This window comes from Coturnix japonica, chromosome 3, assembly GCF_001577835.2.
Source record: "Coturnix japonica isolate 7356 chromosome 3, Coturnix japonica 2.1, whole genome shotgun sequence".
Taxonomy (NCBI): domain Eukaryota; kingdom Metazoa; phylum Chordata; class Aves; order Galliformes; family Phasianidae; genus Coturnix; species Coturnix japonica.
In genome coordinates this window covers 60,814,423-60,839,434 of record NC_029518.1, presented here as the reverse complement: position 1 = coordinate 60,839,434, position 25,012 = coordinate 60,814,423, and the positions used below count along the sequence as shown (strand labels likewise).

The window sequence follows — 25,012 nt, the reverse complement described above, 5'->3', positions numbered from 1 at the left end:
TGCCATTCACCTGAATGGTGCAGTGCCATAGCCCCACCATTGTGGCCATATTAAATACTGCTTGCAGCTCCTGACATGCTGTCTCCAATGTGAATGGCAAAACTTTATTGCAGTTGAGCCATTTTTAAATAAGAAGTTAACCAATAAGCATTTAGGCAAGTATTTTTGTGGATGGCAAAGAATAATTAATGCAGTTCATCGCATTTTACAGCTTTGAACAGTATGTGTATTAGCCTGGCATCTCAGTGGCCAACACTCACTCCATTTGAATGATTATTAGACCAGAGGTGCAAGTGGGTGTATCTTCAAGCAGATAAACTTTGCAGATTTCACATAGTCTGATGCACAATTATAAATGAATTATTTTCTTGAAAATGTTTATGAACATTTGCTTTTTACTAAGCTAACGCCCATAACATCATGCTTGTTCTTCCCTGCATTGACATTGCTCTCTACTTCTGTGGTTCTAAATGGGAACATGAAACTACCTCTCTTTTTATGTTCATTAAAACGCAAGTTGTGCAAATGCCACAGTTAATTATGTTTCAGGCTGCAGTGATGTATTCCAAATGAGGTAGGGATATAGCCAGGTGACATCTGTATAAATTTGAGCAGCACTAATGTGTTATGTAATGATGATTCCATTAGGGACACAGTTATCAAGAAATAAGTAAAGGATACATAATTAGGTTACCCTAACTGCTTCTTGCACATGTTATCCCTGGCACATTCACACTGTAGAAATCACATGTGCTGCCTTGTGAACCGTGGACCTACTCAAAGCAGTAATGTATAGAAGATGGTAATGTGTGTTTTCTCTGGATCTAGCATTCAATAGAGCATCTTTTAGAGTTCTGCCCTTTGAAAACCTTACAGTTCTAAGTGGGTAATGAAAATTTGAAAATATACAGGCAGAGTAATGGATTTAAATGAATATGCTGCATCATCTGAGGCAGCGTATTGAACACAGTAACAAACTCACTCAATAGAGATCCTTTCACATGACCTTAATTTCATGAACACTCACAATTCATGCTGAATTTGGTTCTCTACTTGATACACATAATTCAACCATATTACCTTTGCCTGAGAGTTTTCTTGGTTAAGGAAATTTATCCAGCTTTGAGTGTCACATACTCAAGGAATTAACAGATTGCACAGATCCAAACAAACTGGAGAAACATTTACAATCTCAGGGAAGGGGACAATCCCAGATTGAATCTTATTAGGATGAAATCCTATCCCTGCCCTCCCTGGCATTTGGTTTGTTGGTTTGTTGGTTTTTTTTCTCCAAAGCAGGTCTTAGGGACCAGAGAGACTGAAAATACCTTGAAATACTTTCAAGGAAGGCAACTGTTCCTTTGCTATCAGATATGAGTTATAATATTCTACTTGCAAAAGTGATCTACAGTGAGATTTTTAAAGAAACAAAAAGCACGGCTAATAAAAACATCTTGAAAAGAGTGCAATGGTCTAAAAATAACTGCATCTAAAAATCCAAACGTGTTTCCTGCAGGGTAGGTGTCAGTCTATCTAACTGTGCTGTTCTTAGTCAATTTCTTTTCCTTGAGGTGATGTGAGACAATCCTCCACACCCCTAAATCTGGAACTTTCACAGAACATATCCATTCTGCAGACTCCCATAATCTTTTGCTCCCTGCCTTCTTTGCTCTTACTGAGTGTAGTTTCCATAGAGACAAATGATCCTCCAAGGCTCTCTCTGCCCACACATTCTCCAAGTAAGTTGCTGGGGAAGGGGAGGCATTAATGTATTTTTTTCCTCCAGTGTTCAGCTGGTATTAAATATCACTTGTTCTGCCCTCAGTCCATATTCAACAACAGAAAAAGATGAGTTCCCATCTCAGACCACTCTCAAACCCTGTTAAAGCTGAGACAGAAGCCAGAGTGACTTCTTCACTAAGGATTTAGCTATCAAAATAAACAGAAAGGCATAATGTAGGATAATGCTGACACTTTCCTTCCTTGGAACTAACATGTATTTCGTTATTAATGTGTTTTCATTTGTCTTTTTCAAACAGACTCTGTAATTTGCTTAATACAGACTTTTCATTGCTTATAAATATATGCTACCAGGTAATTTTTAGCCTATTATAGAAAAAGTAGGCAGCCTTACATTGCATGTATTAAATTATGGTGCTTGGAAAAAGCAGTTTTGTCTACATATTAAGCCCATTTCTTCTAATGCATAATGACTGTGGTGACACAAAAAGCATTAAAAATGTGTATATTTAACATCTTGCTATTTAAAAAATGTTTTATGCTGAATTTCTTTCTTGGACTTTAATATATACTAAAAATTCTAATAGATAAAATTTAGAGTGTTTATTTTAAATACTATTGGCTGTCCTCCTTGAAGATGAGTTGCCTTCAAAGTGTTCTTGAGAGAAGGCAGTTGCAGCAGAATTTTACCTCTTGCCAAAAGCAGAAAACATGACTCCATGTGATAACCAGAACGCTGATAGCAGGACATTGCTAATGTAATAATCATTAGGAGAAATACGGGACTTACTTCCATTATTTCCATCCAAAGTTCAATTTCAACCATCCCCATTTTTGCAGGATTCCTTGCAGCAGGCAATGAATTACTCATTTTTTTATTTACGTGGGTATTTGTTAAATATTGTTAAAAATGTATTTGCATCTTTAGTAACTTTAACAAAACCATTGATGGCTAATGGAGGCACTACAGAAATAAAGATAGTTCTAGATCACACTGCAAAACTTACATTTGACCACCAGCAAAAAAGGCATTAGTGTCTTTGATGTTTAGGTGCTGCAGACTGACTGAAACATTTTACAACCTGATCTGTGTAAAGATAGACCATCTATCATATGCTACAAGACTGTAAAGCAAAGAAGCGTTGTATATAATGCAGTGCTTTCCTATAAAAGTACTTTTCATTCATTATAAGTTATGTGATCTGTGCTCTAACTGTGCTCATAAACATAACCTTGCAGAAGAGGGCACTTATCGTACTACAGAACAGCTCCTGTTGGGTGATAGTGCTTCAGATTTGAAGGAGGGCTTGTGCCCTGAAAGCTGGTACCATTTTTCTGATTGTATGAATTGGCCAAAAAGGAATGTTCCATTGTTCTACAAGCCTTTCTTTGGCTTATGCCCTTAGTATCATACTATGGTATAACTAAACATGTTAACAAATACTCCAAAGTCAAATCCTATTAGACATGCATCTTAAGATCTGAAATTATAGTATTTCTCCTCACGTTCATCTCTTTTTTTGGCAAATTGAATTCCCAATTTATGCGCTATCAGGAAACTTCATATATCCCATAAATAAGCACTTTCTTACATGACTAGCAGATAAAACCCCATGGCCTTTAGCTTGCATCAAATCAAGAGAATCTTTTGCTTGTTCTTTATTTCCTTTAGATATCCACAGGGATGCTGACAGACTAAATGAGCTTCGCTGCTCCGTAATAGCAAAATCAAGAATCCATAATGCACATAAGAAGGAAAATGACATGCAGTAAAGTATAAGCAAAATGGAAGATACTCACATCATGTAAACCCTCACGTGCATAAATAACTTAATTAAAAACAATCCTTGAAACATCACTGGAAATAGTTTTGGCAGAGAAGTTGAGCATGTCTGATTTTCACAGTGCCTGAGTATTTTAGAGATTTTATTAACAAGATTGGTGTTGTACAGGAAAGACAGATGGACAAGTGTTGTACAAAGTACTTGGAATCCAATTGAAAATGTTGCTCATGACCTTTCTGCTTGAAAATCTGGAATTTCTCTGCCTAAAGTGCTGTTATTATGCTGATTAGACTAATTATTGTGTCCAGCTTATGAAGGAGACCAGAAGGTGACTTTGAAGACAATGGAATATTTCTCAAAGACTGAACAAGCAATTCCTGTGAAGTTAGTATCGCTACAGCTTGCTTTGAAGTTGGTGGTACAAGTGTACTGCTATTCCAGTATCTGCAGATTAATAAATTATCCTTGTTCAATCTCTATTCCTATTGAAAAGCTTTAGTTCAGAGGTAGAAAAAAAAGTAAACCAGGATGCAAGCCAGCCAAGATAAACAAAGCAAATGTATTTACAGGCTGAATAATGAGGCGTACATCAACTCTTTGGTAAATGTAATAATTAAAACCGAATCCAAAAAGCATTTCTTCCTCAAAGAAAAAGCATCCTAAAATGTTACAGATACACAGTACAGTCTTCATTACATTTATTTTCATTGTTTTTGATAATGACTTACTAAATATAATAACACAAAAAGATTAAAAAGCAAAAACAATAAAAACTAAAGAGATGGACATTGATTTAATCCTCCACCATCTGTAATGTGAGAAAAGGGATGGATCAATATTACAGAATCACAGAAGGGCCAAGGTTAGGAGGGACATCTAGGTCCACCTGGCCCAACCCCTGCTCAAGCAGGGACACTCAGAGCAGAATGCCTGGGCAGTCTTAGAAGATGTGCTCAGTACAGAAATTCTTCCTGATGGTCAGAGGGCACCTCCTGTGTTGAAGTCTGTGCCCCTTGCCTCTTGTCCTGGCACTAGGTACCTCTAAAAAGAGCCTGGCTCTGCCCTCATTGCACCCTTCCTTCAGGTATTTACAACCTCCCCATCTCCTCCAGGTCTCATAGTCTGAACATGGGTTTGTTCTATCTCTGACTGAAGCACAGGCATACATTGCTCCTCTTGAATCTGTGAGAATGAAGGGATAATTTCCAGCAGAAAAGCAAGGTTGATGGGTAAAATACAAAAAATAAAGTCTTAAACGATGACAACTGTTTGCTTTAATGATCAGGATCAATTGTGTGGAGTATTTTATTGCTGAAACGTTGTAGGAAAGATATACACAAATTTTATCTCCAGAAGGTTGGAATGAACCCAATGTCCCTCTACCTCTACTGAAGCTGTATAATTCTTTTGCAATGCCCCAAATATATTCTCATGAAGTTAAATAGCTGTCTTATGGTACATACTCACACAAAGCTGCTGAAAAGTACGTAAGCAATATAAAAACTCCTGAAAGTAATTTAAGCTTGGAATAATGAAATGTGAAAAAGGGACAATGGTTTTCAGGAGCTGGAGAAACTGAATATTTTCTGTGTGTGTGTGTGTGTGTGTGTGTGTGTGTGCTTCACAGGCACTTTCAGTGTTGAACTTTGCTTCCCAACTCATTTAATTACATTTCATAAATTTACCCAGTCCTATGTACTTTTAATCTCATTAAGAGACAGGTAAGCACCTTTCCCATTACTTTTTCCTCTTAAACACAGATAGTACTATAAATCTGAATATGTTCAGTCCTGAAGCAAATCCCAGATAATTCAACATCCCACTGAGGTTACAAGGATTGAAGTTACTGAAATGCACACTTAAATGACATCCAAAGAGCATGACCGCAGCTGCAGAGTAGGTCTTTTTTTGAATTCTCATTTTTATAACATAATTTCTATAAAAAAACAACCATGTAGAATTCATTTATATTTATAGAAAGGCATGTCACATGGGAGAAAAGCTGCAGTCAATGTGCTGATGGCACTACATGTGAAATAAAAGATGTTAGGCTAACAGCAACGGGACTGAAGTGTTTTGGTGAGTCAGTGTTTGATTACTGAAATCAAATGTAGGCGTATGAAAACATGATTTTTCTCTGGACGAGGATTTAGCACGTGTTGATAGCACAAGTGCATTACTTTATTACTTCTACCATTAGTAATTTTTGTTCTGATGTGCACAGCTCTGAATAAGTTTTATATTAAAACCTAATTCTTTTAATTTCAGATCCAGGTCTTTGGTGATAATTTAGTCTACCCAGGGACATCATAACAGAGAAAGAAAATCCTATTAAATTTCCAATCTTGTTCCTAATGTGGAAACAGACTCTTGTACACGGTATTTCATCTTGAGAGCAGCTCCAAGTCTGACAACAACCTTCTTCTAAAGAAGTTGGCAGTGATTAAAGAAGACAAAAAGGAAAGTTCAACCTTGCAACCTTTCTTTTGTTTTACTACTGAGATCAAAATGTGTTGAAACTAAATGGAATTAACTCTAACCTGACAATTGTCTGAGGGACAAAAATCCACCTTGTTTGTGACAGTTAACCTGCCTCCAAAATCTCACTCCTCACACAGTACTTATTCCTGACAGGAGCTGTAGCAGCCTCACCTATAGTGAGTTACTGAATTCAGAAACTTGTGATGTTTGTTGCTACCAGATACAGCAACTCCTAACAGATGTTAACACCCACTACTGAAGAAATTTAAATTTCACTTTAATTGCTTCAGGCTGAGCTTTCTGGAGGCTAAGCACATTTCACCATTTTCTGATTAGCTGTTTTGCTAAATTCTAGAAATGTTTTCTAATACAGACTTTTTTGTTATGAGTTTGAAGTATGAAGATAATTGATAACCCATTTAAATTAAGTTACTAGACAGGAGATAGAGAGTTCTGCCTTTCATATTTAATGGAAGATACAACTGTGCTGATTGATTTAATTTACATCTTTATTCTGCAGCATCCATTAAGAATACTACATAAATTGAGTGCCCAAATCAGTGAAGCGTCTACAGATAGCAACATGAAATCATTTTTCTAGCTGCTGAACGTAAAATAAAAATCAAACCTTTAAGATCTGCATAAATACCTATTTGCTCAATCATTTGAAACACAGATAAAGTCAAATGATAAATGCTTTCACCTTTCTCCTCAGCATCCGCTTGAGATTGTTCTCCTTCCTCTGATGTCAGCATTTCCGGTATTTCTCTTCTTTAATTGAAAGATTATTACTCTTAAGACTTATATAAACACTACTGAAGCAAAATAAAAATCAAATCTAAAGCTCTAAAATGTTACTGTAGCATTGTAACAAAATGGCTGATGAAAATGAATTTAACAAAATGATCTTCGGCCCAAAGTTAACCCTAGTAGTTAACCCATAGTTAACCCTACAAACCCATAGTTAACCTAGTAACCCAAAGTTAACCCATACTTGATTATTACATATCCGCCAGGACCAGGCTTAATATATACATTTTTAGTGCACTTGTGCCGATTGATAAATGCACTGATACTTCCAATACAAAGTAAAGCCAGAAATGTCTTGTAGTCATTTTAAATGTTCCAGCATTGAGTATTTTACCTTTCCTCTTCTTCTTCTTTTTCCTTTTCTAATGCTTCTTCTGCTAGTCTTTTCAAAATCTTAGAATCAAATTCGTCTTTATTTGCTAAGTATGTTCTGCGTAATATACAGCCTCCTGCAATACAATTGTATAACAATAATTAGTTGCATGCAGCTGTACAAGCCAGAAATTCTTTAAGCTATAAAAATGATAAACAACTCTATGACTTCTTTTTAACGCCTGGAAAAGGTATACGCATCACTGAAATATTATAATTCTGTTTCATAGGGTTTTAGAGCTTTGTTCTCAATTTCAAGCACCTAATAAAATGAATCTGAGATACAGCATAGTTATGATTAAGATTGCAAGGCAATAGAGCACTGAGAGGATTTATCTTCCGTGTATCATTCATTACTCTGGCATTTATTTTGCTTGGATGTGTACAAAAGAAACTATGAAGAAACAAATGAAAAACATTCAAATAAAGATACAGAGATTATGCATACATGTACCACAAAAGCTGGTTGACAGAAAGGAAGAATGTGCTGTTCATTGTAGGAGCTCTACTGACTTCTCTACTTTTGGAAACAGACTTATGATTTATGGCTACGTGGCTGAAATTCATTTCAATCAGTTCAGCTATGCTAATTTAGGTTACCTCAGGGAGCAGTTTACAAAGTAGTGACTCAAAATGCTGTAGAAAATGGTAACTTTGGTACTACATTATTATTTTGGGACAGAAAGAAATAAGAATTAAATAAAAAGTTTAATAACAGATTAACCAGAAATATTATTAACCAGAAATAAGCTTGCTAACAGATCAGGTCTGTAGACAGCTGATCTACTTCTGGTTGAAAGAACAGTATTCTTGCAATGTCCTGTTTTAGTGTTTTAATCCGGAGTCTGCTGTTGCAAGTACTGCATTTCACTTTGATTTGTTATGGTAGACTACGAATAGTATGTCTTGTATTCAACTTGCTCATTACTTGTTTCAGGCTGCAACAGTAAAAATATGTATTTAATCATTTAAAGTTAAATCATTTCCTCCCACCATTGACTGAAACATGGAGGAAAAATAAAATTGACATTGATTTCTATAAAGGTCTGATACAGTTCCAGGTATGAAATTAGTCTATAGTTTCATTATCATTTCAATAACTGAACAGTAGATTTTGTTACAAGCTTAAAATCTACTGAAACGTACAATCAAATGGAACACACAACCAATTAAGAAAGCAGTCTTTATTGCTATGTGATATAAAGACTATGACAGTATTAGTTCAAACAGGTAACATCAGGGATGTGAGCATAAAATTTGAATTTCATGTCTCACTTCTAGATGGGAAGGCTTATACTTAGGTTTTAAGGAATCTGCCAACTCTCTGACCAGAGAAACAGGTCATGGCTTGCTTGAATGTAAAGCACTAAAATAAAGTAAAAAAAAAAATAAATTCTGTAAAGTACATTTTGAGAACTAGTAGCAATAGCAGACAAGTGTGCAATGCAGGAAAAAAAAGAACACACTTTGAAAGCCCTAGAGAGGTCTTCATATGAAAACCTCTGCAATGGACCACAAGTCTGCCCTTTCCAAAATAAAACAGAAGGGCAATGACCTGTATCACTATGGTTCCCAAGATGAGTTGTTTATGCCCAGACTCTCTGATATAAAGACTACTAGTCAATCTTTTCTGATTAATAATTAATCTTTTTTGTTAATAATTTTGAAAGCATCTATCCCACCTCAGTCCTTTCCCCACAGAAAAGGCTAAAACTGTACTGCTGTTTGCAGTTTAGTGTTAACTAATCATATATGCTATTAACATTACACCATATTGTTCTGCTTATTACTGTGAATAACACTCCGTTAACTTTAGCTCATTACATGCCACCTACATAAATTAAGGTGCTTTTTGTCATTGAAAGGGCAGTTTTTACTACTGAAAGGCATTCTGATAATGGATTGGGTTGAGCAAGTAATGATTATATAAATTGTCATGGGGCAATTAAACTTGCTGTGTGATATAAATCAATTAATCCATTAAGACATGATTTGGCAAGCAAAACTTATAGTAATACATGAATCTGTTTAGTTTTTTATATGTGGTAGCAACCTTCCTTCTTGCTTGAAACCTTAAAAGTAAAATCTCTTCATCTCAATTCATGGATATTAAGCTATGGTATCAAGCTGGGTAGGAAGTTCCTCAGTCTTTTTTTTGTCATCAGAATGGGGAACAAGATATGCCTGCATACAGGTACTCCCCACTTTTCTCTTAAGCAGAGAATGTCTATAACCCATAATCTGCTTTTACAAGCAGGGTAATGATTTCATAGGCAGAAAAAAGTCACATTACAAACTGGTGACCAGACAGACACAAAATAAAAAAGCCTGCAAGGGAAAGTGTGTGAGAGTCCAGTGCTACTTACTAGTAGTGCTGACTGTAAAGAGGAGACTATAAACAGATTTGTAAAAGAAAAGAGATAAGGTTAAGTTTAATAAATATTCATCTACTAACCACCAGTTTCTGTATCCTTAAGACAGACAACAGTGTCAGGCAGAAGTCCTCTTTCTGACAAAGCTGACCAGTGACCTTCTGACAAAGGAAAGTTATCCACTACCCATCCTCCTTTTTCTGGAGCACCAGGAAACCTGTCTTTATTCTTCTTCATAAGCTGTTATAAAATGTCAGGTTCAGTAACATAAAAAGACTGATATAGACTGAGAGCACTTTAAAAAGACTGTACGATACAAATAACTACCTAAATGTTATCACTCTTTATTGTAATATCACGTAAAAGAAAAACAAAACACATTTACAACTTTACATATGAATTTGTTAAAAATATTTTAAACAAAGACAGATGGATGTATCAATCATTTTCTAGGGCTGCCTATAAACAGTTTAGGTAACAGTTTCAAGACATACAAACCAGTGCACAAATTTATACCTAGGATAAACCTGCAAATGCAGTTATTTTCAAACACTTTGTCTGACGTTGAGATCTTTAACAGTGACTAAATATATAAGAATGGGGTAAGTATACTGTGATACTTCTCTGAGAAAATTCTCCCAGTCTGTGATAGTTTGTAGCCCAGGGACTTCGGAAGATGTAGGATAATACATACATACTATTTTTATATTAGTCTTCAATAGATTTGACTTTCATGCTCTTGCTCAGTATCTAATGAACTCAACATAAGCTTTCAGACTATGTGATATAGACCAGACTGATCTTATACACTATAAAATTATTATTAATAATATTAGTATTAATATTGTATAATATTAATAATGTCTAAAATGTTACAGACTCCTCTTAGAAAGAAAGCGCTTTTCTGTAGAGTACTTGTAGTTTTACCTCTGCAATAGCTCTCTCCAGTACTTCTGCATATGTTTCAGGTGACAGCGTATCTTCAGATTCTGATGACCCTTCCACAGCTTCTTCCACCACCTCTTCACCTTCTGGGTGGAGATCGGTTAACTCTGACATTTCTAACAAAACAGTTTTTTTTAAAGCACTTCACAATTTTCATATTTCTCCTCTGATCAGAATTAACTACTTGGCACTGAAATGCAACCACAGCAGAAGTACAGCGTGGCAGTCATTGTAAGCAATACTACAGAATAGTATTTTTTCATCAAGCTACAGATATGTAGGCAGCTTAAGAAGTCTAGATAAGACCAGAGACAGAGAATCTTGTGTCTAATCTGAGACAACATTTTTGGAAGGCTCCCTCAAGGTGTAAAATCTTTAGTTCAGGAGTTCATAGAAGCTGCATTCTTGAAGACAATTTCAATTTTGCAAATATTAGCTTTTCAGAAAGTTGTTCTAATGGAAAGTTTCTGACCAGCATCAGTCAGAATCAATTTGTTCTTTCAAAAATAGCTTAGAAAACATTTACTTTAGAATATTTATAAATAATACCAAAAATATTGAGTTCTACCCAGCTTCCCTGCACTTCATGTTCTTTTGATTCTTATTTCACACACAGTAAACACAACAATTTCTGTAATACTTTATAAGTAATGTAGAGCACTTGTTAGTGACAGCAATTATTTCTGTTAAATAACCTATACCAAAGAGAGCTTAAAAGACCACAGAACATGTTACTCACCCGGTTCTTCCGATTGCTTTTCAGATTCCAAGCTATCTTCCACTGCTGTTTTAGCCTTTTCTATTTCATACCTTCGCACTTGCTCAGCTTTTTTTTCTCTTAATTCTTCCACATGAGATTGAATGAGTTCAGCCATATCAAGAAACTATGGGAAATATTTGAAGAAATATGAATAGTACAGAAGACACGTACAAGATTGGACCCAACAGCTGGACAGTGACATGAATTTGGAAATGCTCTGTAAATGTTAGAAAATTTACATATAATTTAAGAGGTTTTTTTTTAATGTGTGCATAAAATGTTTTCTAATTTGTGATTACATTTAATTAGTTTATACATCTGTATATTCAGAATACTCTTTTGCTCAGGTAAACTGACAAACATTTGTGTGACATTGAGGAGAAAAATAGGTACTTTATGTAAATGAATTTCACTATATTATTATTTGCATAATATGTATACTTACAGTATGATTGTTAATGTTTGCAGTATGTATGTTAATGACAGAACAAGAATAAGAATGTATTTAACAGACTCCTAAATCTCAGCTGATACTTGTGTTACATAAGACATTTACAAACCCACCTTTCCTTTGTATTTGTTTGCAATTAGTTTACAAACAGTTGTTCTCCCTGACAGTGGAGGGCCAAATACTAGAACTTTACAAGGAGGCATTGGCATTGGTGGTAACAAGTAAGGGCGCGGATTCAACATGAACATTTTCAGTGCCTCTGGGGATGACAGCACGTACATTTTACCTAGAAAACTTTAAGCAGAAGAGAACAAATTTAGACAGCTGTCTTACAGAACAGAAATAAAACCAAAGTCCAAAGTCCACTAACCTGACAGCCAGCTCTGGGTTTCCCATTACAATATCACCATTCTTGAGAGCCACAGGACATACTGGTCCCCACCTGCTTCTACGCCATCGGTATCTGGGTGCTATTAGCTTGAATGATGACAGAACACGGAGAAGCTCATCCTGTTTATTAAAACGGAAGTAAATGCATATGCAATTTTTGTATGAAGTGACATGGGTCTTGTTCTTTGCAATATTTTATTGGAGAGCAAGCAAATCTGAACAGAAAATCAAATCATGCTTTAAAAAATATTTTAAAAAATACATGCATATATCAGAAATGTAATGCAATGTTAAGGATAAACTATTCAGGTTTTAAATTTCAGTTAATCAACAAGTACTTAAAATAGTTCCTGTAGGATTCAATAATTATTTCCAGAAGTTTAAAAAGACTAAGAGGTACAAATAAGCCATTAATTGATGGAGACAGAAAATGGCCAAGCTTTCTTCTAAAAGGGATGAAGAAAGGACCAAGATCAGGAAATAGCAAGGCCAAAATATTCCTTTTAAGTATGTGGAAACATTGTGTGATAAGTTTAAATGTAATATATCTAATAAAGAAGGCAATTAGTGGAGTGAATTCTGAAGTTTATGTTTTCTCTAATTTACCCAGAATAGTATAGACTAGAGCTGGCTATGAAGAACTGCTGAAGGACCTTCAGAATCTATGCAGCTGGGCATTAAAATAACATTTTTGTGTAGAAAATAATGAGCTCTTACTGACTCTTCCTAATCAAGAATAGATCTTGAAGTTGCAATACACAGTTCAATAAAAATATCTGATCAATGCCCAAGAGCAAACAGAAAAACAAACTGAATGTTTAGAAAAAGGAAAAAAACATTTAAGTACATTTTTTACTGCACAAATCCTGTTCTCTTTATTCCCATGTGCATTCTATTACCCAAATACCAATAAGTGTGCAACAGAGCTGGTGATGTTTCAGAAGAAGGTGATATGATCAATAACACAGAATGTATTTAATCTAAAAGAGATTAAATTGACTGTTTATTTTCTTCTAACAAATTATTCTTCCTTCACTGCTAAGACAAATGTTTTGTCCAAAATTTAATTAAAATCACCCAGCTTATCTTTATTAATTGCCGGTCTCTATTCAAAGTTTTAGGTGGATTTCAGATCCACGATTATCTCAAATTCACATTTCTAGAAAATGAAGCTACAAAATATGCAAATGTGCCCTTATTGTATGGCAGAACAAACTGGCTGCAATGAAAGAAAGACATTATAGTGTAAGTTCATTGCAGAAAATAAAAAATATTATTATTATTGCAGTCAATCACATTTCGGAAAAATCACACTTACATTTTCCACTCCCTCCAGCATTTCTTCTTGCTGACTCTGAAGCCTAATTATAGGAGCTCCATTTCGAACATCCATTGACTGAAGTCGACTTACCACTGACTGAAAAGAAATAACTGACTCAGTACCAATCAAAACTGCTTTTGTGAACTGACAGGATCCCTAATGTGTTTTTTAAATTGTAACTTATTATTTATGTCATGGTCACATATACACTGAGATCCAATTTCTAGCTTGGAGCACTGATAGTTATTCAGAAGAGCTCTAACAAGCAATTTGGATATAGGCAGTGGAAAATGCTGAATCACGGCCTTTTTATCTCCTCATTGTGCTGTGAATCCCAAGCATTGCAAAGGAATAGACTGGGAAGGATTATTTCCTACAGAGCTGTGGAAGTTTTCAGATGAACTCCATTCCATGCCAAGAGGATGGCAGAAGAAGGAAAATGTCATTAGGCAACCAGGATACTATGTACAGTTTAAAGTAATACAACTTTGGGTAACGTGTTTAAAAAGACACTTAATCCTGCCTGCTAATGAGAATCAAATGATAATGAATTTAATTGAAATTTTTCCTAAACATAATCTTGCTGGAATGCAAGAGTTCTTGAAATGAAAAACCAATTTTGTCATGCATGGAATAGTTCCATAATAGTTTCTGCCTTATTCATAGGCAAAATAGTTGGAAAGCATTAAGCAACTTTATTGCATTTAGTATGAACCTTTGGTTGTGATGTTCACAATCATACAGGATGAAATTTCATATATTGGATGTGCAAATTAATGTGGGTGTTTGTTTTTTTTTTTCTTTATTATGCATAGGATCCATAGGAGTCAAACATAAATTAATACAAAAATAAATTTAAATACAAAACGTTACTCAATTCATTTCAAACAGGAGAGCAGAACGAACATGAATAGCTCACCTTCTACACTGTCAAAGGCAATCTCTCCCTTCCTTTTCAACTCTATATTTTAGATTCATACTTAAAGCAACTCTTACAGCTGAGGCAGGGGATAAGATTATTTATCATCAAATTTTATCACTGTCATTTTTAATAGGGAGAATAAGTAGCTGAGTTAAAAGCTAAGAATCTCAGTATAAAGACTCAGCAGAACTGTCAAAGGGAAAATAATGAAGTCCTCAATTACACTGTAAAACAGTATCAGACATAAAAATTCTGTCATTATTTCAGATATCAGCATGTTAAGCCAGTTCTGTAAATATATCATACCAAAAATGTTTTAATATCACATGCTTGTATTTATTCTTGACACTAATGCAAGCTATAAAGCACTAAAAAGGGTAGGATACACTGTAAAAGGGTTTGTGGTCTACCTGGAAACACTGCCCTGTACCATACATGTAAGCCTGGGGCTCTGCAAATTGTATAGTTGTTCTATAGAGTAATAGAAGTACACATTTCAAAGGTGATGCTTTATAATAATAATTAGGTGAGTTTTATACTGAACTTAAAAATATGTTAACATCTTAAGAAAGCAAGCAATCCACAGAACTGAGAAATTAATTTCTAGTGGAAGTTGAGTAAGTTGGTACATAGCTTACAGCAAGAAGTTCATCTGGTTCCCGATTTCCATCCAGTTCAATAAGATACTGTGAATCTTGTTCAGCCATCAAATCCTGTTTAAGAACAAAGACACATTCATCAGCTGAGTATAGTTAACCAGATAATGACATTGAAGCTCATTTTGTTCCTGTAAATATCAAAGTCTTGGACCACTGGGGATTTCCGTAAAATCAAGATTCTTTGAACTGATGTCTTAAAAAATCTCAAGATTCCAGAGTAAAATTAAGAATCAGATATGAAAATTTTGTACCATTGATTTCAGTACAAAAAAGACATTGAGATTTTGGAAAGGGTCCAGAGGAGGGCCACGAAAATGATCAGGGGGCTGGAGCACCTCCCCTATGAGGACAGGCTGAGGGAGTTGGGCTTGTTCAGCCTGGAGAAGAGAAGGTTGCGGGGTGACCTCATTGCAGCCTTTCAGTACCTGAAGGGAACTTACTCCCAGGAGGGGAGTAAACACTTCGAAAGGGCTGACAATAGAAGGACACGGGGAAATGGTTTTAAGTTAAAAGAGGGAAGATTTAGGTTGGATGTTAGGGGGAAGTTCTTCACTAGGAGAGTGGTTAGGCCCTGGAACAGGCTGCCCAGGGAGGTTGTGGATGCCCCGTCCTTGGAGATGTTCAAGACCAGGTTGGACGGGGCCCTGGGCAACCTGATCTAGTAAAGGTGTATGTTTGGTGGCCCTGCCAGGCAGGGGGGTTGGAACTACATGATCCTTGAGGTCCCTTCCAACCCGGGTCATTCTGTGTGATTCTGTGATTCTGTGATTCAGAACTTGGGGAAATGTTGAAGTGTGCCTTGTGCTCATCAACAGTAAATGTCTCAAATTGCCATTAAATATCTCAAATAAAGCAAACAAACAAACAATCAAAGGAAAACTCAAAATACTGTATGATATTTTAAACAAAAAAGTTAAGAATCATCATGAGGTTTTGTTTCTTTTTCTTACTTCTAAAGAACGAAGCATTGTATCTTTATACAAGCCAACTCTTTCCTTTATATTTTCAAGCATGTCTTCTGGTCTTTGCACTAATTGATCAATCATTTCTGACATCTTAAGTGAATCTTGCTCAGTCTGAGGAAGCAAAAGTTAAATATTTCAGTGTAAAGAAAAGAAATAATGTACTAAACTAAACTTTGTCTACAGCCAGAAGTAAATATAATAATTCTCTGGAGTACCCCAACAAGTGCCCAGTTATTATTGGCAGTGATCCTACTCCTGATGAAGTGCAGTTCCTGAAAATTGAGAGTCATGTGACTGGAACTTGCACAGGTAAGTCTGTGTCCAGAATTAGAATCCAACCCAAATTTAAAATGAATTACTTTATGAAAATACACAAATTCTATTTGGAGTAGTCTAACACCAAATCCAGAAAACAAGTTTATATTGCCTATCATTTTAACATTACCCTACATTGAGTAAGGAAGAACAGAAACTGAATTAAGATTAGAGCTCAGCAAAATTAGTTCATAATCTAGTATGGTGATATTTTAGAATGTTGGAATTTGTTCTGCTTTATCTGCAGTACATTTTAATACTTTACACTTTTTAGAAATTAGCATTACTTACCTCTTCTTCCATCTCTTCAGCTTCAGCTTCATCTTCTTCATTCTCCTCTTCAGGCTGATCTCTATTTTTCTTTTGTTTTTCTATTAGACTGGGATCCCACTGGTTCCTCTGATATATTTCCCCTGAATCAGGGCGTTGCCTTTGTCCTGATACTCTTTGACATAAGTCATAGTCTGAACACTAGCAAGGAATATGTAAAGGGAAACGTATTTAGTGTACTGTTATAATCATATTATGCTTCCTAAACCTGCAGAATATGGGGAATGGGAAACTCTTTGGCAAATACTTGGATTCCTAAACTTCTTCTTTAACAAATTCTTGACAAATAAAAACAGTCACCAACAGCAAAGTTACTTGGTGCAAAAATAAAATATTTAATAAGCTTTACCCCTTCAGCATTTTTCATTTTGTATCATCAATGCAGCTACTACTTGAGTACATTTTGCCATATTAAGTTATTTGCAGCTGTAGTTCAGGAATAAATCTTTTGCAGACAGGCTTCTGATTGCTCTTGCAGTCAGTGCTAAAGAGGTTTTGACTTGAGCAAGATTAAATCAATTTTAGTAGGTACCTCTGACCTTGTAGATCTTTACTGTTACCAAAAACATAGTGCTGTTGTCTCAGAGGTTAAGGATTTTCAGCAGTTTGAAGCTCTGGAAGTATAAGCATGGGTTTTTCTGTAAAAATCCCTGCAGAATATATTAGTTTAACATTAAACACAGATCTTGTGGTTTAACCTGGCTGGCAGGTAAGCATCACAGAGTTCTTTGATCACTCCTTCCCCCCTTCCCAAGCGGAATCAGGGAAAGATTTGGAAATAAAATAGAACTCATGTTCTCATAAAAACTATTTGCTATTAACACTGTATTGGCAGAAATCAGGACAATGGGTAAATCTGGATGTAGCCTTAAAATTGATATCTTAAAATTCTACTGTGGAACTATAGGTAGAATGTGATAAATAATTTTTCTTCCCTTCTGAGTTACTAAAATTTATCCTTCAAACATGAGTGAAAAATCTGGGATAACAAGAAAACGTTGCAGTCACTGAACTCAAAAGGGAAAGTCAATTTCTACAGAGGGAGACAGAGCTTCTGAGATCACATTGCTAGCAAAAGTCATACTACACACATTACCTAAAGTATTCCTTGAAATACAACAGTACTTCAGGACATTTCTATATTTCCACTCTAAGTGACTTATGGCTGACGCTGACTGCCATATGACATAGCACATTGTGAAACAGGGAAGAAGAAATTTGGTCAGATACGATTCTTTTTTTGAAGGTTTTCTGTCACTTTTGTTGGAAAGACAAAACTTCTCTAGATTTGTCTGTAATGACAGTATTTAATTGTTCTAGAGTGATCTACTATATCTACTATGACTCAGTTATAAGAAATACTCCTTATTTTACATGATTAGTGCTTATAACAGAACAAACTAGTGGAATTTCATTCCACTATAAAAGAGATTAATTAATTACTTCTCAATAAATGCTATATTCAAAAGCATAGGAAAAAATACTATCTTCTGACTTATGCAATATGTAAGTCTTCTAATAATTAGGCAAATGACTAGCAAGTTATTGAAGGTTCCATTACCTTAATGTTAATCAGGAAATCTGGTTTTAATTTCAGATTTCTTATTTTTTCCATTTGCTGTGAAACAGTCATATATTCCTCTGAGAGAGAAGGAAATCCACTGAGAACATAACCTGCAGAGTACATATTAACAAATCTTTTAGAAAGTTATTACAAATATACACATAGTTTTACTTACCTCCTTCAGAAGTAACACCTACATAGTGGCACAAGTTTAAACCATGTACACAACACTGTTAAAAAACAATATGCACCTATGTCTCCTCCAAATTAAACAGATACATAAATGTATTGGTTTCAACATAATATAGGACTCTGAAAGCCTTTTAACTCAGTTGTGAAATATAAGAAATATGTAGACATTAAGCATCGGATTCAGACAATCTACTTCATGTACCTAACTCATGTTGTAGTGATTAAAGGGAAATAAGCTTTTGGGGCCCATTTTTTGCCACTAGGAGGCATTGTGAAAGACATTGCAAAAATAGCCACAATAGCCTTTAAAAGCCGTTGCTTGCATTGGAAATAAAAGGAGTCTGAATTCCTCTGTGGAATATACACAGTGCTCCTGGGTGTTAAATCCTCTCAAGAGGAGGCACTGTGCACACCATATATATAACAACTCAGCAAGCATCCATACCATCAGGATCAACAATGTTGAGTCCTTTTCAGGAAAGCCACTGACTATATATGACAGGCGTAGTCATAATGATACATTTTTCTTAGGATTAGTATGCACTGCCCCAGAAATATTAGCACACATGGCTTCAAGTTCCTGGGGAAGTACTTTAACTACCAGGAGATTACTAGGAGATTTTGAGGAAAAAAGGAATCAGCTGGAAAAGAAACATGAAAGATTAGAAAATGATGGGAAAGACCTTAGAATGAGAAAAAAATAACAACAGCCAAGAAAGTAATGTCTTCTATTTTGTTATGTTGGTCCACAATGTCAGAGGCGGATGTTGGTGGTATGGCAGTAGAAGTTCAACTTTCATACCAATACTGCATTGTGTTTTGTTGCTGTATGATGGATGGCAGTAGAAGGGCAGTCTGACAGAATGGAATCTGACATGGAAATGCAGATGAAGCAAAGGTAGGTTATTGAATTCTTCCACTTGGAAGAATTGCCACCTAGTGACATTCATCAATGCTTTCTGAATGTTCATGGAGACCAAACAGTGGATGTGAGCACAGTGAGGCAGTGGGTGGTGCATTTCAGCAGTGATGACAGCAACAGTGGGTCATCTCCACTGGTGCAGATTTTTATGAGTGTGACATGCAGGCTTTTGTTCATCCGGTGAAAACACATACGTAATGGTGGTGCTTATGCTGAAAAATAGTGCCTTGTAGCTGAGAATATTCTCTATCAAATAGAGTATCAAATAGGGCTCTTTGTATCTGTTGTAGTTTCCATGGAAATAAATAGAAGGCATTATTTTTAAAACAACCTATATTAAGATAATAGCTACCAAATAAAAAGTAATTAGAGCTAGAAAATACTTAACAAAAATTGGTTCTGGAGATGAGGTCTAGTTATTAGAAAAAATAGCAAGGACATAGGCTGTTCTACTACATCCCCATTTTGGGGATCTGTAATATAATAATTGGCTTGACTACAGGAACCAAACCTTTACTGACCTCATGTTTACAGTCTGTAGGATCTCTGTGGTCTTCTGTTATACACACATCTTAGATATTTATCATCAGACTGATTCAGAGAAAAAAAATCACATTACACAATCTTCTCTTCAGGCTTTTAATAAAGTCCTGACCTTACAGAATAATAGCATTTTTGCTACTCCTGCTTCATTCAAATGTCTCATTCCCCATCACCTCCTTTTTTTCTACTTCCTCCCTATTTATCTGTCTTTCGCCTACTGTTCCTAAAGCCTGGCTTCACCAGGTAAGACTGCTTCTTTTATAGAATGTTGAGTCTTGGTCCAGAGAAGGAACAAAAACTTTAAAAGCTTACTGAAACTTGCTGGCTTTCATAGCAGTAGAAATTTGACATGTTCTTGGCAGTATTACTGACTCTTTTCTATAATGGACACTTCAAATTAAAGTCTGTACTAGAAAAATATTCTACTTTCTCTACTTTACAACCTCACACTTCAAACAACCTTTTCTGTTTTTTCTGTATCTTAAATGTTTAAAATATTTTGCTGGTATTTATTTATTTATTGTTACAGAAGTATTCAAGCCAAAATTTTGTATTTTAAATCCCACGACTTTATATTCAGATAACACTGTCCAGTGAGAGTCATTGCAACACTTAACATTCATCTTCTCAAAATAAACTTAACATTGGATTGGAATGATGCATTCTGAACTCCCATGTTGGTAAAATAAACCTTAAATACACTCTCTGTTTAGAGATGTTCCACAAGCAGAGGTGCACAACAAAGGGGCTACACTTTAATATACACATATTTGAGCAGTAAGAGGTGCAAAGTTTGACAAAACTGTGGTTAGCTTATCCTTAGAAGTTTAGACTGTAAATAGACTTACCAAAATGTGCAACTTCTGGTGACTCAATCTTTTTCAGAATCATTTCTGTAACAAGTTCTTCAGAAATACTTTGACCTTTGTAAAGCAATTCTTGACACTAAGGTAAAATGCAAAACATAGCCTTAGGCAATGTATATTTGCCAAGAATGTGACAAAATTTACTGTCAGATTACACTTCTTACCTTAAGGCCATATTCTGTTCCTTCATTAATATTTGTTTGAATTACTTCCGAAGCTGAAGAAGCACATCAGATAGAATAAAGTTAATACAATTCATAACATTTATTTTATATGTATATGTAAAATACAAATTTATTTTACATGTATATCTTATATACAGATATGCCAGTGCAGGCCCACATACAAATGTGTATGTATAAGTAACCCTGTGTTTTCACAGAAACATGAAATGTTACAACGTCCACTAGAGGGCTTTTATTAGAACAGTGAAAAATACTGAGTGTATATTTTAAAGAAAATATGTAATGAAAATGGATATTGAAATGGTTAATTCATAATATCAAGATTAACGCATCATATCAGATTTTTATATAATTAGACTTATAATTTTGTGGCTGTCAACCCATTCTTCATCATATTTGAAAAGTCATGGCTTTCAGGTGCAGACCCTGGTGACTGGGAAAAGGGAGACATTGCTCCCATTTTTAAGAAAGGGAGAAAAGAAGACCTGGGGACCCACAAGCTGGTGAGCATCATGTCTGTGCATGAGAAGATCATGAGGCAGATCCACCTGGAAGACATGCTAAGGCACACATGAGATGAGGAGGTGATCCAAGATAATTTGATGAGACTGGAGAACCTCTCCTACAAAGACAGACTGAGGGAGCTTGAATTGTTCAGTCTGGAGAAGAAAAGGCTGTGGGGAGACCTCATTTCAGCCTTCCAGTACTTGAAGGGAGATTATAAATAGGAGAGAGACTGACTTTTTACATGGTCTAAGAGTGACAGAACAAAGGGGAAATAACTTTAAATTGAAAGAGGGGAGATTTATGTTAGATGTTACCATCCTTTACTCAGAAGTGGTAAGGCACTGGGCACAGCTGCCCAGAAAAGCTGTGGCTGCTCCATCCTTGAAGGCATCCAAGGCCAGGTTGGATGGGGCCCTGGGCAGCTGAGCTGGGGGGCGGCAATCCTGTCTACAGCAGTGGGTTGGAACCAGATAGGCTTTAAGGACACTTCCAAGCTAAGAAGAAATTGTATCTTGTATTCTAGTGCATAATGAGAGAGCTTAGATATGACTTCTGAAACAAGCCATTGAGCTGTTTTTTGTTTTAGAAACTTGAAAGTACCAGCTACATTCCTCCGATGATTTCTTACACTGATATAAAATCATGCTTCTGTTTCTTGGAGTACATCTCCCCTCCCTCCTCCCTCCTTGATCCCCTCAACCCACCCTCAATCCCTGCCTTGTATTAGACACAGAACAAACACAGAAGGGAAAGATCCTTCTATTTTTTCATGGTCTGCATCAGAAAATCTCTGTGCTCTCTGGACTTCAATCAGTTCCCTCACATTAACTACAAGAAACACATGAATCACTTTACAGGACTGGGAATGTAATTTGGTTATAAGGTTACACGTATCTCCTTCTAAAACAAAAGGTATAATGAATTTAATACAATGTTCCAAACATAGTGTTTGTTTACCTTCTATTAAAATGCATTTCCATATTTGTGCTAGTTTTCCAGCCAATGTTTTCTTTCCTGAACACTTAAAAAGAAAAATATTATAAAAACAGTTAAAACCAGCCATCAGGATTAGGACTTCTGACCTATGCTCTAGAAAAATATAAACATTCATTTTAATACCATTTATTTCACACTTTCTAGCATTGCTAATTCACTGCTACTGCCCTTCGCAGCTGAGTAGCTAAAAAGTAACAGTACTAACTTTATTAGTGAGTAATTCTGTTTAAAGCTCAGCTATGATTTGCCCATAAATTCCTATGAGAAGCTGTAACACTGAAATTTATTATCTTCAGTCTCAAAGCAAATCATGATGAAAATCTCTTCAGTTATTTCTAAGAGACATACGGATAGTATTCTTTGACTAAAACAATGAATACATAAAAACTGCCCCAGTTGCTCAACAAATCTGTTTTAGATACAGATAAAATCCTTATTTTATCCTTTAAATTAATTCAGAGGAACCAACGTAACCAAGAATAATGAGTTCTTTATGAGTGTGTCTACCTCAATAGGATTTTGCATATCTCACAAGCTTCCACCACAAGGAATATGCCCTTTTGTCAAGGGCATTCATGAAGACTTTTTTTTTTTTGACTGTCCACATGCCCAAGATACATATTGTGATTGAAAAATACTAAAAGAAATAAAGGACAAATAAACTCTCAGTTCACATTATATCAATAAACACAGTCCAGTCATAGCTCACATCTTCCAGAGGTGATGGTGTAATGAGAATACATGCTTAAGTGCCATTAGCTTCAATGGCACTAAAAATCACCTTAAGTTAGGTGAACACATCAGCCATATAAATAAAAGATAGCATCATAAAAATATAATGTTTAAAACTCTGCCCTCTTGGCCAGGATTCTTCATTTCCAATCCTTTGTTAAAAATCTGTAAATCTGTCTAGTGTTAATATCAATCATTTGCTGAATGCAATGATTTCAAAGGAGAATCTCTCCTATCCATGACCTAGGTTGAAAAGGACCACAATGATCATCCAGTTTCAACCCCCCCACCATATGCAGGGCTGCCAATCACTAGACCAGGCTGCCCAGAGCCACATCCAGCCTGGCCTTGAATGCCTGCAGGGATGGGGCATCCACAACCTCCCTGGGCAACCTGCTCCAGTCCATCACCACCCTCTGTGTGGAAAACTTCCTCCTAATATCTAACCTAAACCTGTCAAGTTACTGAAAATTAGAATAGTAAAATAACAAAGACAATCCAGTTGCCATTAGGATAACTTCTAATACTTCAGATATACCCCAAATATGTGCCTTTTCATTACAGGAATACCACTTCCTCGCACACTTGAATAGTCATCCAGGCTTCATTAGATGTGGCAGAATCTTTACCTCAGTCTGCAGAATTTGCTAAGTAGAGATGATGAAAAAGTAGCCCCCTGTTTTATTGCAGTGTCCCTACACTAATGCTTTTGAAAGGAAAAGGAAAACTGCTAGCAGTGTGTCTTAGGAAAACAGTTAACTTCTATCAGACATCTTACAGGCTTTCCAAGGACTATTATGCACGCGGGCTTGGACAACAGAAAGGATTTTTCAGCTTCATCCTCATTGAAGATATCTGTGAAGGGCTGAGACTGTTTTTCTTCTTGGGAAGCCATAAGTTACCTGAGACTGGAAGGAAAAAAAGCTTGTTACAAAATATAGCTCACATATAAATAAAATGACTTGATGATCTTCAAGGTCTTTGACTTGATGATCTTCAAGGTCTTTTCCAACCTGGGAAATTCTATGATTCTCTGAAAATGGCAGATACTTAAAAATAATAACGTGATAAAGCAAACTGCTTAGTAACAAAAGGTGCTATAAGAAGGCAAAGCATATACATATATACAGGGTGTACAAGCGCTAGGAGCTGCTTCTGCATTGGAACCACCCCCATCTCCAGCTGCTGCCATACAGATGTTGACAACTTCTTTCCTGCTGCTTCTCCAACAGCCTGTAGCCTTTTCTAAGGCAGTTCCGACACTCACCACCCAACTCTGCTCCCCAGCAGTCCTGGGGCACCCAAGTTACAACGGCTGCACCACGTGTAAGCGTCCTCGTTACCCGGCAACAGGAGACCCCCCGCCCCTTCCCCATAGCCCCGCCCCCTTCTCCTATCCGCCCCGTTAACGCGGAGCTCGGAGTGGTGCGGGTCTCTTCCCGGAGCTGTCCTTGGTGCTGAACCGCCCGCCCTCTGGTCCACAAGCTCTGTGCCTCCTTCCCGGCCCGACGCCCACCCACCCCAAGTCACCGTCCCACGCCGCCCCCGACCCCGTCCGGCCGTCGGGCGGCAGCGCAGGCGCTGTCTCACCATCCAGTGGGCGCCTGCGCGGCTCTGCTCCGTCCCTTCCGCCTTCTGCCGGTGCTGCCGGTTGGGCCGTGTCACTGTTTTCGGCCTTGCGGTGTCTCTTCCCCGTGCAGTGCTCCCGTAGCTGCCGACTGCCTGCCCTACAGGCGGCCCCCCGCCCCTCTGCCCCCCCGCTGGGACTTGGGGTCGGGGCGAGGTCCCAGCACTGCGGGGTCGCCATGCCGGCAGCGGCCGCCGCCCCCCTGATCAGCTCAGTGCAGAAGCTGGTGCTGTACGAGACCAGGGCTGTAAGTAGCTCGGT

At 36.6% G+C, this 25,012-nt stretch overlaps 2 protein-coding genes across 4 annotated transcripts in view; one reads left to right on the top strand and one right to left on the bottom strand.

Annotated features, from left to right (window-relative positions):
• Positions 1-4,333: 4,333 nt before the first annotated feature.
• Positions 4,334-24,492, bottom strand: LOC107311846 (adenylate kinase 9). Of its 2 annotated transcripts, XM_032443323.1 has the most exons (18): positions 24,392-24,492; positions 23,903-24,032; positions 22,354-22,417; positions 20,869-20,921; positions 20,687-20,783; positions 18,179-18,291; positions 16,579-16,758; positions 15,958-16,083; positions 14,987-15,061; positions 13,424-13,522; positions 12,086-12,225; positions 11,829-12,009; positions 11,244-11,388; positions 10,487-10,620; positions 9,643-9,799; positions 7,150-7,264; positions 6,709-6,776; positions 4,334-4,706 (listed from the first exon to the last, which is right to left on the bottom strand). In XM_032443323.1, exons 2-18 carry the CDS (start codon positions 24,017-24,019, stop codon positions 4,465-4,467), a joined length of 2,106 nt encoding a protein of 701 aa, XP_032299214.1. In that variant the 5' UTR covers positions 24,020-24,032; positions 24,392-24,492; the 3' UTR covers positions 4,334-4,464. The 2 variants fall into 2 exon arrangements, with proteins under 2 accessions (XP_032299214.1, XP_032299215.1); XM_032443324.1 differs by lacking the exons at positions 4,334-4,706; positions 6,709-6,776; positions 7,150-7,264; positions 9,643-9,799; positions 10,487-10,620 and adding an exon at positions 10,666-10,694.
• Positions 24,493-24,703: 211 nt separating this feature from the next.
• Positions 24,704-25,012, top strand: part of FIG4 (FIG4 phosphoinositide 5-phosphatase) — a 59,139-nt gene continuing 58,830 nt past the window's right edge. Inside the window, exon 1 of one of the 2 annotated variants that reach the window (XM_015858714.2) lies at positions 24,704-24,998. In XM_015858714.2, coding sequence (XP_015714200.1) covers positions 24,930-24,998 — 69 coding nt within the window. In that variant the 5' untranslated portion in view covers positions 24,704-24,929. The remainder of the gene's footprint in view (positions 24,999-25,012) is intronic. The other variant, XM_015858713.2, reaches the window with a different exon arrangement.